General features: G+C 44.2%; 1 protein-coding gene across 1 annotated transcript in view; it reads left to right on the top strand.

Moving 5' to 3' along the window:
* The window catches only part of EVPL (envoplakin), a 255,635-nt gene that overhangs the window by 155,606 nt on the left and 83,420 nt on the right, over positions 1-16,609 (top strand). Inside the window, exons 3-10 of the mRNA XM_085616949.1 lie at positions 7,385-7,487; positions 8,295-8,449; positions 12,506-12,629; positions 12,888-13,013; positions 13,682-13,720; positions 14,823-14,984; positions 15,652-15,759; positions 16,473-16,568. Of these exons, the coding sequence (XP_085473075.1) occupies positions 7,385-7,487; positions 8,295-8,449; positions 12,506-12,629; positions 12,888-13,013; positions 13,682-13,720; positions 14,823-14,984; positions 15,652-15,759; positions 16,473-16,568 (913 nt within the window). The remainder of the gene's footprint in view (positions 1-7,384; positions 7,488-8,294; positions 8,450-12,505; positions 12,630-12,887; positions 13,014-13,681; positions 13,721-14,822; positions 14,985-15,651; positions 15,760-16,472; positions 16,569-16,609) is intronic.

The raw sequence follows: 16,609 nt of genomic DNA on the forward strand, positions 1-16,609 counted from the left end.
TCAGTTACTGTGGACCAGCATGCTGTCTAATGTAACAGCAGATAACCCCCTGACGTAGTGGAAAAACACGGAAGCCCCAGATTATATATTTAATAATGACTTCTCAGTCACTTTCAAGAATCCAGCCATGAGTGATAGAGATGGGCAATACATGTGCAGATCTTTGGGGGGACTATGAAGGCTCTGGATCGTTTCCTCTCTGGCGCTGCCTTGGATGGTATTTGTGCTGCAGCTCCTTCTTCCAGGGCTGTCCCCTCTGATTCTGATCGCAGGCATATATGGTTGCATGTCTAGTACCCGGATGCCTCTCAGAAGTCCCTCATTATTCCTGAGCCCTAAATAGTTTGGACTCCAGGTGGATGAATTGAGAAGCAGTCGACAAAGGACCAGAAGCTGCTCCAGCTTCTCAAGGGGCGGGCATCACGCTCACATTCCTTCCTATACGCAACACCCACAGAAGCCTCGGCAGCAGTAGGGTTAGGGTAGGAGGCCCTTTCATGAGTGGGCTCTTTATCGGGGGAACCTTTGTTGACAAATCTCAACCACACTCTGCCCTTTCACGGAACATATCTTAAGGCTTGAATGTACCAGTTCTTCTGCTTTAAAAGCTGGTAAAGGACTGCCTTCAGGACCGGTGGGCGCTGCAGGTGATGGAAAAGGATTACTGTTTGCAGTGCAGGATGGTGCCTCAGGATCCCCAGTCTTATGCCACTCTATTGCCTTTGGGATGGAGAAGTTCTCCACTCTCCTCAAAATGGTCTCCCTTCCGCTCGAGAAAGGCTTGGTTGACCAGGTTCCTCTCCTCAATGGTGTACCAGAGACTACTCCATCTTGTGCGTGGCTCTGACATTGTCAGGAAATGTTCAGCCCATTCCAGATTTAAAGAGGATGAACAAATTCATTAGTGCAGTGATGTTCAAAATGGTGTCCATGCAGACTCTTTTTTTGTATTGTCAGCCCAATGGATGTATTGTCAATTCTAGACGTGCAAGACACAGATCTTCACATTCCAGTGCATGAGCAGTTTCCTGAGCTTGCTGTGGGGGTCGCCCCGTTCAGTCAAATGAGCAGTCATTAGGATTGTTTGGAAGTATCTTTCTTCAATTGCTGAGGTTGATAACTTGATTAGCCGTCACACATTTGCATATTGTAAGTGGGTGCTTCATTCAATTTGGCGTTTTGATATCTTCCTGTAACTATGGGGGCCTTTGCTTTATTGCCTGAGAAAGTCTGCCTTTTGCTGGGTATTATCTGGGCCTGGCTACTGGAGGGCATTGGGTCCCAATGAGGGATGAGCATCCCTCAAGGTTCTCTTCAACCAAGTGGTCTTGAGACCTGGATCTAGATTCCATCCTAAAGTGAGTTCCTGTTTTCATCTAGAATAGGAAAGTGTTGTGCCTGGGCTTTAACTTGACCCGGTCCCCTTTGAGAGGTGGTCCAGCACGCCTTGGATGTAAAAGAGGCTTTATTGCTCTATTTGGACTGCAATGAGCTCTTGCAGACTTGCTGTTTGCTTTTGTTGTTTTAGGGTATTTGTGAAGGGGGAGGAAACCTTCCATGTCTATCATCAGTGAGGTATAATTGGCAATCTCTATGGTGTATGTGGTTCCTGATTTGCCCATTTCCTCGTCATGGGGTTTCAATGCCTGAGACCTGCTGGGTCTCACGTCACACCAAGGTCCATCAATATGCTTTGCATGTCTTGTCTCGTGGGTGGAGACTGAAATCTAGCCCTCCCACGGTAAGGACTGTGATGAAGAAAACCTTTACTCAGACACGGCTTGATCATGCGGAAAGAGACACACTTCAGTGGACTCACAGCTGTGCCTGTTCTTCACTTCTAGTTGTTGTTGCTTCGCTTCGCAACTCACTCAGCATCAGTGAGCAACAAAGAGCACTGTGCAACCAAAGTTCTTTTCTCAGTTCAGGAGTTTTTGGTATGTAAACACTTAAAACTCATTTGAAGTGACAGCCCACGCTCTTGGCTTTCACATAGGATGTGATTACTCTGTACCACAGCAGTGAAACACAATGCAACATAGTTTAACAGCATGACAAGGCCAGATTGTTTTGCAAAAGTGAACACATCAAATGAATAAACGCATATTGTGAGCATGGACTCACTAGGCTGCTTTCTTGCCAATGCCCGCCGTTCTATGCTCTGTCTGCGGTTCATGGCATTTCCCCAAGAATGTGACAGAGTTTTGCCGCAATCTGTTTTTAGGTCTAGGTTTTGACAGCACCACTTTCAAAATTACTTAATACTTACGATGTAAATAGAGTGTGCTTTGGTCCAGCACATTTAAAACGATTGGAATTTTCTGATCAGCCACTTCAAGCCATTGGCTTGAGACTCCGTCAATCACATCTTGACTCAGTTTAGGGGTAATATTTAACTCTCGCCTAATGCTTTTGGCTATCTGAGTGTATCTTCCTGTCTACCACTGGAGTGGTTGCATTCAACAGCATAAGGGACTACTTTCCAGCTATAGCCCTCTCTGTCCTCTCCTGCTGGCCTAATGTGCTAACGATGCATACATTACCACATTAAACCCAGACCTATTAGCTTTGATAATGCTTGTTAGTTTTATTGTAGTGGAAACCTTAGGCGGCACCATTGTTTTTGCACTAGTGGGACGGGGAACACACATACACAACGCTGTGCATTCCGCCTCAGCATTCAAGAGTGCATCGATGCTGCAAAGGATATCAGCAAGTTCATTGTCACACTGATCTGCTTTTATAGATTTTTTTGTATCCTAAATATTTATTTAATAATTTAATTATGTATAAAGTGCTTGATCAGTCATTGTCATCATGGCGCTAGAGCCATCTAGGGATCAAGAAAGAGGTTAACCGGACACGGCTAGAGACCAGGAGCCACCGTCATGCGAAAAGACTTGAAAGTTGGCATTCGGATGCAAGTCATCATCATCATCTTTATTTCGGTTCGAAGAACCATAAAAGAAAATAAGAACAGATGGAATAATTACAAAAAGACACAATTAATTACAAAACTCAATTTGCTGCAATACAGTTGTGTAGACTGGTATAAGTCTGAGTTAAGATTAAATACTTTAGCACAAATAAATGATGGATCCAATTGAGTGCCCCCAGTAAGATACCTACATACTAAAACAAGGTGCCAGAAAAGCAAAAATCTAAAAAAAAAAGACCCTATGGTAGCTCCAAATGGGTCCTTTATGCCATTGAGCCAACTGAGATATTACCCTTAGGAAGAGGCTCAAATATGCCGGTTATCACCAAATAAATAACGTGCATAGTGCAGATTGCCAAGCAACATAGTGGATAAATAGGATAAAAAATTCATAAAAGATTTTAGAATAAAACAACTAAAAACAATATCTATGGGGAAAATACGTAAAACACAATTATTAAAAAGAGCATGCTGAATTGAGCAGATGCAAGTCAAGCGGGAGGGAATTCTAAAGTTTGGGACTCATAGCACAAAGAACTGCCTCTGTTTTTTCCTTTTTGTATCAGGTGACCTAAGTAGAGTGGCCAAGACAGACAGAAGTGTTTTGCTGGCAAGTATGGGGAGATTCATATGGAGAATAGTTTGCAGTTTTCTGAGCAGCGTTATGCTCTGCTCAGAAGACCGCAGCTGATATGGTATTAAATGTCAGCACACCAAATACCAAGGCTCTGTAGTCTCCAATTCACCTCGGGCTTCTATAATCCACTACCATACATTCTCTGCACCTTCATCTCACTTATGCAGCATCCTGCTTTCTCCTTTTGTGACGGTTTTTCCATCATCCCTTCTCCATCTTTCCACTTAGTGTGTTTTTATATCTCTCTGTAAATGTCTTGTAGAAAAAGAAGTGCTGGTCCCCAAAACTGAGTGGCAGCGGCCCCCACCAGCAACCACTTTCTCAAATTAAGCACTGGCTTTATGCATCAGGCAGAGTACATTAAAATTGATCTGGGCATTGAGTATGAAAGCTTAGAAATACAAGAGGCTGAAAACTCCAGATAGATGGCATTGTGGTAGTTCAAAGGAGATAGGAACAATGCACCCACAACAGAGGCGTGGAATTTGGTAGGGAGAAAGGGAATAATTCTTCTGAGCATATGTAGAGTGAGAAGGCTTGAAGACCTTAGTTTACAAATCTAGTACTCAAAGGACAAGTTGTCATCAGCCCAAATGCCAAGGTTTTTAACTTGGAGAGCGGAGAAAAAGAGAGGCGAGTCCCCCCAGGGCCAATTTGGTGCCCCCCCCCCCACCCCCCCCCCCGCCAAAAAGTAATTCTGTTATATCCCCTTTCATTTTAAGATAATTATTAGCCATCCAGCAGTGAATTGCCACCAAGCAGTTTCTTAGCGCATTACCTAGTGCATCAGATTTCTTTTCAAATGATAGCAGAATTTCAGTTTCATTGACATATGCTAGTGCATGGAAGCCAACACTGGTATATGCTAGCACATGGAAGCGAAACCTGGTTATTATCTCTCGCAGGGGCTGCAGATGGATATTAAATAAAAGCTGCGAAAGGGGTTGGCTGAGCTGCGCCCTGTGTTAAGATTTGAAGCTTCAGCTGTGAGCAATTCCCCCACCCAACCACTCTACATCACCCTGATAGAGGGTAATGGTAAAGTCAATGAACTAGCTGTCGCAGAGAACTACCATAATACACCACAGGAGGGCGCCAGATTAAAACAAATAAGATTTTTAAAAAATGACCTCTTGCTTATGAAAGTGTACCCGTTGCTTGGGCTTTGAAACCCCTTGTACTAGAGGTAGACACTTGCATTTAAGTACACTTACAGTCTCACATATCATTACATTTGCAGCTCATTTAACTTGCATCTCATTGCACCTTATTGTTTTGCATCTCAAACACCTTCAACCGCTCATTTCTTGATCTCTCTCCATGTTCATCCTTGCATCTCTTTGTACTTGCAGCCTATTCAGTCTTCAGCCTTACATCTTCTTAAACGCACATTTAATTTCGCCACCAACCATGTATCCCATTGCACTGTACTAATTCATTTTGCAACTTTACACATATTTCGCCTTGCCTCTCGGTGCATTCGCAGCTTATTATATCTTCAAACTGGCATTAAAAAAAATATCTTATTACACTTTCAACGGCATATCTCATTGTACTTACACCCATTACTCACATCTCATTATACAGTCTGCCGCATATCTAATGACACTCACATCTCACTCCACCTGCAACCTCACATCTTCTTACGCAAATACACACCTTTCTACATATGTCTCTCATTACATTTTAAGCTTTCATGTCATTATAAACATACATCTCCCTGCAGTCACAGCTCATTCGATTAGGTTAGGACACATGAGCAGCAGCATCATTGCATGTTTACAGGTGACTAGGCAAGCCACAAGCCGCTGTTTACTTATTTCTTTTATAGTTTTATAGAGCACGAACCAGACCCGTGAGGGTATCAGAGCGCTTTACAGCATTAAGTGTGGTATACAAAGCGTTAGGAAGCGTTGTTTTTCAAGGGAGGGACCAATTCGGTAAAATAGGTGGATATCTTATACAAGTAAAAGGCAGGCAGTCTAAGGTCCCGGCTACATATGGGATACAAATTAAAACAGGTAGATACATCATAAAAGAAGGCACGCAGTCTCAACTCTTGGGCGGGATGCCCAGGAGTGCAGGAATAGGTATCATCCGTAGAAGCCATGGATAATGCCGAGGTGGAGGGTGCAACATGTCGCTGAGGTGAATGTAATGAAATCATTAGGCGAGGTATTTGCCCATTACATGCTGTAGTGAAAACAATTAGACACAGGCTTTTATACCGGGATTGCATGCTCCTGTGTATCATACGTATGCTCAAGAAGCTCCACTGGCTCCTGATACACAAACAAGTTCATTTCAAGCTCCCCACACAGACACATTCAAGGCTCTACACAACTCCGGCCCCACCTACCTAACCAGTCACATCTCTTTCCACCAACCACCCAGACACCTCTGCTCCGAAGGACTCCTACTCGCACACATCTCAAATATACACAGAACCAGATCAGGTGGATGGGTGTTCTCTTACATCACTCCTAAAGCTTGGAATAACCTCCCACTGGACATCAGAGCCTGGAAATCAGAGCCTTCTCCTCTCTGCTTGAATTCCACAAGAGGCTGAAGTCCTGGCTTCTTAATTATCAAACCTACCCTAGGCACAGCACCTACCTGCTCAGCGCCAGGATACCCTCGCTGGTGGTAGAGAGCTTTACAAATACACATAACATTCTTAAACTCTGCATATAGATCTGCTTATATTTCATGACATCCTTTGTTTGAAATCTGGAAACCGTCTTAAAGCTCATTCACTTTTCTCAAGTACATGTCCGGGTTTAAATGTCATTGCTCTTACATCTCATTATATTCACGTCACTACACCTTCAGTGTTGTATTTTATTGCACATGCGTCTCCTTACATCTCCAGTTTGTCATCTTATTACATTTGCACCTAATAACACTCCCTCTTGAATCCTATTATGCTCACATTTGATTACAGTTTCAACATGCAATAAACTTGCATCTCATTAGAGGGCCAACCTTGCATCCCAATTGTAACCTCACCCTCAGGTAAACCAGTATAGGGTAGAAATGAGCAAAGAAATTAGGGCGAAACCCCAGAATGAAATCAGGCCATCCCTGAAGGCACGTGTTTGAGCTTGTGTTGTTTAACCACAAACAGCTGTCATGTATGTTTCCATCACAGGTGTTTGGTGAACCATGATAAAAAAGGGGGCCTGTATCTCATTGCTGGTCATATTACACCTCAAGGACCATCTGTTCCACCGATAATAGGCAGATGGTGCAGGCCCTCTTCCGCTGGAAGCGGCCTTCAGGATATTTGTGCTCTTGATCATCAGAGATGATGACCTAAATCTGTGAGAAGATGGTCTTCTGTAGCACCCGACTGTTGGGAAAAGCATCAGACCTATACCTTGTAATGCACTAAAGGGACACTTTGGAATGTCCATATGAACACCCAGCATTCTGAATGCTTAATACCGCCCTTTTTTTTGGAATGCATTCTGAGTTTGTTTTGGACATTTCTTCAGAATATAAATCATGCTGCAACCTAATCTCTAAATATACCTGGCTTGACCAAGTAAAATGCCCCGGGAATCCGTCCTACCCTTGCTTCTGAGACCCGAACCTCTCAGAGGTATTGCAGAATTTACATTAGGCCAGTCCTCACGAGGATGTACCATTTGTTTCACACGTGGGTCATCAGTTTGGCGATAGGTCACAGGAGTGAAGAGACAGGTAGCAGCATTGGGAGACTTCAAGATGTACATCCTCCATGATGCATCGGGCTGCTCTTTCGAGATATCCAAACATTTTAATGACATTTCTCTTTCCTCAATTAGGTCCTCGGTGCCCAATGAACTGGCCCTATTGATCTCGCGCATGCAGAAGAATGCAGACGAGGTGGAGAGAAACATCCTGGAAACCCAGAATAAATTGAAAAAGGTAATTCTAGAAAGGAGACAATCGGTTAGGATGGGTGGTGGGGCGATGATTGGTGAGAAGAAGGATTTAGGTAACGTGGGATGGAGGTTAGAAATACAAACTGCCCTCCTCTGCCTCAGCCTCCTTCCTCTAGACTGATGGAACGTCGGCCAAATAGAAGAAATGCCAGGCAAACCCGACATCCCGCCACCTCTCCTAGTACACCTCACATGAATATTTCAGTCTCCTACCCAACAGAGTGTATTTTCCTTGAAGAGAAAACAAAATGATTGCCCTGATCACACAGAGCTATTTACCCTCAGCATACACAGATGTGTCATGTGTGTTGAACATACAAGGACAGCAACTGGCGTTATGTCATGAGACCGGCCTGGTGGGTCTCACTACTCCCCAAGTGTGGTTTCACTTGAAATAATGTTTACCATGATAAAGAACCTGTCCAACTCACACATTCCAAAGGGAGGATGGGCTGATATTTAAGGGTATTTGAAACTTTAACTCCCCCCTCACCAACCTACACGTCTGTGTCCTTCCTCCATTCAGTGCAGATCCTGCTTGGGGAGAGACATTTAATTCTACGTGGATTTCTTCTCCCTGCTTGTAGACTGAGCCTTACATCCCCTGATCGTTGAAGTATTGTGCAGGCAGATGTCTTGGAAGTGGCTATGTCCAGATCAGAATGAGGCCAGTAAGCTCTTCTCCAGGCGACTCTGAGCAGGAGTGAGCAGGGTCTTGCACTGGCCATTTAGAGACCGGTTTGTGCTTCTGGCTTGCATACACCCATGTTCCTCTGATCTTTTCTGGCAGGATGCTGAGAATTCCAAGCAGAAGCAATCTTTCCAGTACCAGCAAGAGAATGCACGATGCCTGAAAGAATCCGAGGTCCTGCTGAAGGACCTCTTCCTTGACGTCGACAAGGCGAAGAGGTTGAAGCACCCCCAAGGGCCAGAAATTGAAAAGGAGTGAGTCAAGCAAAATGACATTTTTCTAGGTGCAAAGGCAGTATTTTCATATTCAGATAAATTATTGTTTTTTTTACAATTACTCTAATCTAAACTCCCTGCAATCCTCATCGTTTGTAGGAAGTGACTGGGAAGTTCAAGGGCTGCAGTCAGTGATCTTTAATGACAGAACATACACGGGACACATATTGGGAAAAACACAAACATAACATTTCATTGTTGACGTTGTGTATGGCACACAACCATGTGCAGGTAGTATTAACATCAATGGAAGCTCAATAGGCCAGAGGGATTATGTAACGTTTTTCTGAAATGCTATGTCCAGAGTTTAAAACAGGGAGTAGATCCAGGATTTGGTACAAAGCCCCTTCTATGGGTAAACAGGCAGTGCTTGTAGGGTTTACACTGGACGTTCTGTTCTAGTTCCAGTTTTGTTGACCTGAGCATTATGGGTGCCGTGTGTACTTGGGCTAGGTTTTCACGTAATCAGTTGTTTCGCGGAGCATGAACTCATGCATCATTACCCAGGTAGTAAATTAACAATCCTGAATAGGAAACTTGTGCAACTTTTTGAATACAGGTTTCATGTTTTGGTTTCTCTGTATGGGTCACTAAGTATGTCGACTTTTATTAGAAAATCTGTAGTTTAACATTTGGTCATCAAGGCCTTTGTAAAGCGCATAACAACAACCTGTTTCAGATGAGACGACAGCCTGGGCGGGTCATAAAAGATGGTTTCAACTTACAGTCGTTTAGGGCGGAGGCTGCCTCAGGACAAACCTGCATTAATTTGAGGATATTATGCCCTTTGTTGAGCATACGTCAATATAAGATTTTCTTCAGGATTGCTATAGGTGGGGTGCTATGATTGCTATTATTTTAGTTGAACAGTTGGCATGAACACGGAGGGGTTTGCGTCACTTATCAGCCTCAGTATTTTTCTGTGATCCCGTTGCGCCGATTATTTGGTCCATGAAACTAAGCAATGTAGAAACTATAAGATGCAGGAATGGGTACAAGACACTAGATAGTGTCCTCAAGAGATAATTGTGAGGAAAAAGATCTGATATAAAGCAGATATGGATATGTAATCAAGTCAGCTGAAAAAAGAAACACTCCATCAATGGTTTGGTGGTCGGCAGCACTACCATCAGAGCCGGTGCTTGTCCGCCGTACATTGCACTCGCTAAATCTCTTATTATGATAGGAAGATTCTCCATAAGGCAAGGACAATATTATGTTATGCAGAGCATTTAAGGAATGAATGGCCAGTTAAATAGATTCCTTCTCTCAGTATTAGAGGAGCACATACTGGCGTCCTCAAAGCCCGTACCTACATCTCCACGTGAAACGGGCGGAACTATGATAGCAGCTTGGATACACGTGGCAGACAAACGGATATAATTGGGTCAATTTCGCAAGCAAACTGTTGTACTTAGACAACAACAAATAGACCCAAAACAGGACCCATTGCAATAATAACCTTAACTGGTAGCAAAATGGAGATCCTAATATACACATTGCGCCTTAAGAATTACAGGTTAAAATAATGAAGGAATTATCCTGTCAGGTAAAAAAACATAACTGTATATTCAAAACTTTAACAAACAAATCACTAACTATATCTATTAGTTTCAAAATGCTGAAAAAAAATGTCCCTAAGGTCTTAAAAGTGCAGAGTACCTCACAACAGTCTTGTTGAGCGAGTCTCCAGAAAGCACTCACCCCAATAACAAACACATTAACCCATTCACTGTCTGAGTATGCGCCAGCCCTCTATGATCGGAAAGTGTTTACAAATTTGGGATTTAAAAGCCAACTAAGTATCAGAACAAGCACTTCCGGGACCTCTTTACAGAGCAGGCAAAGGACAACTGGCTGAAGACAATTTACATTAGAAAATATCCTGTAAGATAAGCAGGGCCCTCTGAACACAGGAAAGGACTACATGAAGTAGGGTATCAGCCACAGACCTTTAAAATTGGAGGATTCTCTGGCCCAAGCCTTACACTATGTGAGGGGTTAACACCCCAACCTGTAGTGAACATATTGAACCAGATTTTGTGACATTGCCACATCCCAACTGCATTGGCTGACGGCCTCCTGACACCATTATGCAATAAATGGCTACATTGATTCTAATGACTTTAGAAGTATCTGAATGGGTGAAAATAGGAAGGTATTTCTTTTTTTACCATGAAATAAAAATAAAGACGTACCCTGAACCCTTGAACATGGAACGGCTCCATTTACATTTAATCGCTTGGGGGAAGATCCCTGATCTCCCGGGAATCGACCCTCTGGATCTCCATTTCTTTGCCTCTTTAGCTTGAGGAGGATCTTGCAAAGAACAACAAACACCTAAAGCCCGACTTCCTTCGCCAGTTATAAGCACTTGGCACAGTAGGGTCTTCATGTCTGATTTTCTCCTATTCATTAATTTCCCATTTTTCTCCAGATTGTGGAGCAGGTAGTGACACCAAAACCCTTCCTACTCCTGAAATCTGTGGGATTCCCTGTCACACAATACCTGTCTACAAGCTGTAACGCAGTGGAATGACAGGGAACCTTAAAAGGCCTTTTGGCGTTAACGCATGCTTTTTACAATAAATAAGGCAGCTCTACTGCCTTTGTTGTAACTTTTTTTTATAACAAACGGATTAGGCCTTGATCACTGTCTTGTCACTAAAACCAATTAAGGCCAAATATGTTGAGCATAAGCATTCCCACAGTGCAAAAAAGTGCAATACAAGCACTCTTTTTCAGAAAAGGCACACAACTTCTGCCCAGTCAAAATCTGATCACAAGGAATCAACATTTGGTCGAAGCCAAAGCCCCTCTGTCAAGTGTCATAAAATTACAAATATGTCAGAAAAAAAGAGTTGGCAAAAAAAAATATACAACCCTTCCTAAAATGGCATAACAAGGACTCTTTAAGTGAAGATCTTCTCTTACAAGAATTTGTCACCGAGGGTAGCCAAACCAAAACCCTTGCCTACTATGGTACTCAGTGAGATCCCCTAGAATAAACTACTTGTCCCACGTTTCAGCACAGTGTAATGACATGGCACCTTTAAAGGCCCATTGGGTTTAAGATATGCTTTTCATAGTAAATGAGACAGACCTACTCACTTTGTCATCATTTTTCATAACAGACAGATCAAGCCCATTTTCTTGATCAGTGGCTTGTCAGCATAACCAACTCAGCTCTGCTGGGCTCAGTATAAGCTTTCTCACAAGGCAAAGGAGAAATACAAGCAGTAATTTTGAGCTGAAGCACACAGCTACTGCCCAATCAGACTCTGTACTTAAGGTAATCAACATTTTGGGCAGAACAAAAGTCTCTCTCTCAGTAGACCATCTTAAAGCTCTTTTTCTGCTGTTTGCATAAAGTCTGGCGCAAGCTGCACAGTCAGGCCAGACCTAAAAAGAAACACAGTGCTCGACCCAGCTCTTGCCCATAAATCCTTCCATTGCTGTGCTTCACTATACAGCTTTATTTCTAAGGGTGCCCAGCGGGGTTAGGGTAGCAGCACAGTGTTGGGTGTGGAAGGGGAAGTATGTAGAAGCAATGAGTCTCTCTCTAAAACCACTGAAAAAACACAACATGTGATATGCCGCTGCTGCTAAAGGGGCGTAGGGCTGATAAACAAACAGAGTGTCACTAAAAGGCCATAGCGCTGGAGCCAGCAGCCGAGACCGTGGCTGATCTTCCATTGGTTACCACAGGCCCGGAGGCAGTCCGGGTGTTTTGCAAGATCTTGGACTGAGGTCTAGAGAGATGATGGAAAAGGACGGTGCCTGAGACTATAACAGTCTGGCGTTCAGATGCTGTGCGGCGTGAGCCGTGAGGAATGGTGGTGGAGGAATATGATTAATGGTGGCAGAGGGTTCCGCTTTTTGAAACAACAAGCTGGTGGTTAGTTTATTCGGTTATCATTGTCAGTCAATCTGGGTGTGGTTAGAAGGGTTATGTTAGAGGTCTATGATGGTCTAAATTGAGTGAGACCAGCCTGACTCCACAGTTGACCACAACTTCTCTCTCCTTCTTGGCAGCATCCGTAACCTTCACGAGCGGCTGAGCCAAGAGTGCTCTGACTACCGGGAAATTTATGAGAAGTTCAGCCTGCCCCAGGTGGGGCCCAAGGTCAACTGGCACCAGGTGCTGGACGAAAAGCAGGTACGTTCAATGGGCGTTGATTTAAGCACACTTGGAGCCAAGGAACCCTTCATATCTCACTGAGCAGGTGAGGGTAAAGAACAGATAAGGCTGGAAGGCTCATGCCTCTGACACGATTCCAGCCCTGTAATCTGCTGGCCAAACTACCACCTCTCCCCACCTCGTGGTCTATGCCTGTTGGCGCCCCTTGATTCAGAGGAACCCCTTGTGAAGAAACAAGCAAGTGACCTGGCCTTCTTGCTTTCTGTTCTGCCCCAGAGAGAGCTGGACCAGAGGCAGTATGGGCCTGGCCTGGCCGAGGTGGAGAAGCAGGTGGCGGAGCACAATATCCTCCAGCAGCAGATCGAAGAGTATGCACCAGACATCCGGAACCTGTCCACGGGGGTGAGTAGCATCCAGTCCCTTGGGAGACACTCCAGAATGCAATTGGGAGTTTGGTGGTGGGAGTTGTAAGGGAGCAGGTAAAGTTCCGGAACGTATCCACTGTGGTAAGTAGCACCGCACCCCATTGGAGACATTTGGAGCCGGAGTTGGTTGGATTTCAAGGGAGGAACTTACTGCAGAGATGTGAGATCTGTTCATGCTGTGAGTAGAATCTGTGAGGGGGTGGCACTGTCATAGAAACTCTTAACTTATCCTGCAGGGAGAGTAAAGAACCCCGGGGGAAACATAGGGCTTAGGGTGGTAGAGAGATCCGTTACCTATCCACTAGGGTATATACTGTCCTCATGGCTACACCCACCTTGGGGCAGAGATGCACATTGTGTCCACAGGAAGTCACCGGGTGGTGATGGGATGCAGTGATCTGGGTCACACATGGGGGAGTGGGTCCACATTGTGATCTTGGGGGTCAATAGGGGTCCGATCACCGCAACCTGCAAACTATTCTCTGCAGTCAGCGGGAAGATTGAAGGTGTGCTGTTTATTTGGCTTGGCCCCTGTACTGGAGCCATCAATCTTGGTTGTTTATAGGAGCCCAATTTTCAGAATGTAACACAAAAAAGACTTTTGCTAACCAATGTTCTTTCTTTGTTTCCTCTGCTGGAAAACAGGACGCTGACGACATTAAGAGACAATACCAAGGACTCCTGGTATGTATTCAGTCCATGAGTGTCATTTCACCATTCATTTTACTAAAGTTGTGCATTCTGACTGCTCAGTCAAAGAGAGAGAACGATAAGGATTCGAAGGTGCCTTGACTCATTTAGACTGTCACTCGCGTCTCCTTTCTACTGTCTGGTGTAGCTGTGTGTGTTAAGAGGTGCTCCAGGAGATGGCCTCCAGGGTGTGTTTTTAAGCAGAGCCCTACCACTCTGCAATGTTTGTGCTGTAGAGGGTTATCACAAAAAACAAGAGCGACCCATATGTCCTTGCGAACTGGGTATTGCTTATTAAGCATAAAATAACGTTCACAAGGAACTCATTTGCATCATTTGACATACTTTCAGGCAAGGAATAATTTTATCTTGCGTGATTTAAACACAACCAGAAAATGAGAAATAAAACCACAATACAATTAGGCCTACTACTTTCGCAGCAGCAACCCACAGACCAATTATTTAAGCTGTACCCACTTCAGCTGAAGTGAGTATAATTTACTTTGCATAAACAATTTTTCAAAAAAACAGACATATAATATTTCAATTGTGTATCTACACTATATACATTTCTACAATTTGGCGTGACTTTGTGACCCCAGTGAGGTGACCATAACCAAAAAGGTGAAGTAAACTTAGTGCTATACAAGAATGGTGACAATGGTTATTGGTAGTTAGAACAGAGAGAGGGAGCCCTTTTGGGGTATAGTACATTCAGTTTTCATAAGCAAATTAAAAGTTTACCGGGGCTCTCCTTCTGAGAGAGGGAGAGCCCCGGCATTTCAGAGGGAGAGATCATTTGTTTATGAAAACTGAATCTACTATACCCCAAAAGGGCTCCCCTGTTCAGATGTGCAGATCTTCTGGCACCAGTAGTAGACATAGAGAAAAGACCATGAGCGCAACAAGGTTTCCTCACAGTCACAGAAGGGCTGCATGCCGCTGGACAGAATCGCTTTAGAGTCTTTCATTCTAAATTGCACATATATATATATATATATATATATATATATATATATATATATATAAAAAAATTCCTGTCTCTTGAGTTGCTTGACTGTTTTCCTTATGTCATTACCCTCTCAACAACACACAGGAGGTGGCTACCTGGAGAGGCCGGAACCTGAGCAGTCTGTACAACCACCTCCATGGCTGCACCAAGGAGCTCATGTACCTCAACGAGCAACAGAACAAGATCCTGAGGCAGGACTGGAGCGACCAGATGCCAGACCCAGCCAGCGTGAGGCTGGAGTATGAGGTGAGGCTGGAATATCTGGCAAGGCTGCAGTACTGGGTGAGGTCGCAGTACTGGGTGAGGCTACAGTACTGGGTGAGGTATCTATAGGGTTTGGTCCTGCACTGCATGTTGTGGCGGCAGTGAATGGCGAGGCTGCAGTAGGTGTTGAGAGTGAATTATGGGTTTAGACTGCAGAGTAGTAAAAGGCTGTAGAAGAGCTTGACATGCCACAGGAGCCAGGGTACCCGTCTGCTTCACTATACTGAAACTTGGAGGCCGAAGTGGGCTAGTATTGTCCCCTAAACAAATGGAAATTCCTCTTAACAAGATAGTACCTCAGAAAAGCTTGCGGGCTAGGGGCAAGGTTAGTTAGTAACTTATTCCTCTAAGACATCCTGAGAGACTCATTATTTTGCCTCTGGGGCTGCTGGATGGGCAGTCTGGAAGGATGGGGAACATGCAAAATATTGTCCAGACAGATGAGGATGCAGGTTCAATTGGTCTCTCTGAGACTGTAGCCCGCCCTAAGGAATTGCCTGCCTTCTGCAAAGGCCAGAGCCACCTTTGTCAGGAGGTGAGCTGCAACCACCTACGGTGTCAAGAGACTCAAGTCATGTTCAGTCAAGTGAGTTAGTGTGTCATTGAGCGATTACTTGAATAGTGACATGCACTATTTTGTGTGTTGCAGAATTTTAAAACTCAGGATTTGCTGACGCAAGAGGAATATGTCAACAACCTACAGGATGATGGAGAGCGGATGATTGAGCTGCAGCATCCCGCAGTGAGCTCTATCCAGGTACGAAGCATGGAAAGACGAAGCACTCTAAGGAGGGGTTTGGTGAGGAGAATCAACCCATGTTCATAATGGAAGGTTACTAGTGGGTCTGTAGGCACCTTTGAAGGGATAGGAATGCCACAGAAGAGGACCGGCATGTAGAGATGGGGGTGCTATCACAACCTACCAACATCTGTAAAGGAGCGCGAGGGCTGAGTGAAGGCTTTTGTAGGCTGCGCTCCTTCAGAGACACCCACTTGTAACAAAATTCTCTAGATCTCCGGAGCCAAGCAGTCTACCTCAGATGGGACACAGGGATGAAATGTCGGGCAATACCAGTTCATGATGTTCCTAGTTCAATGAAGGACGAGGGAACATCTTGTCTAGCACTGGATTATTGTAGCTTTACCTGCAATTTTAGATATCAACCAAGTTCATGACATGGTATATTCAGAAAAGTATTCGAATGTGTAAAAGAAACCAATGTATGAGATCCAAAGTCACAGAAAAGATACTTAGGCCTGATTTAGATCTCCGCGATGGGTTACTCCGTCGCAATGGTGACAGATATCTGCCAAAATATAATTCCCATTATATCCTATGGGATTTATATTTCGGCGGAAGGGATATCCGTCACCTGCTGTGATGGAGTAACCCTTTTCGCCGAGATCAAAATCAAGCCCTTAGATCTTCTCAGCTACTGTTCATTTCATTATTTGTGTATCCCTCTATAGGCACACCAAGAAGCCATGAAGACCGAATGGCAGAACTTCCTTAACCTTTGCATTTGCCAGGAGAGCCACCTGAAAAACGTGGAGAACTACAAAAAGGTAATATTGCAGAGGACTTGACTCCCTGTGCTTCTCCTGTG

This window comes from Triturus cristatus, chromosome 7 (assembly GCF_964204655.1).
Source record: "Triturus cristatus chromosome 7, aTriCri1.1, whole genome shotgun sequence".
Lineage (NCBI taxonomy): Eukaryota > Metazoa > Chordata > Amphibia > Caudata > Salamandridae > Triturus > Triturus cristatus.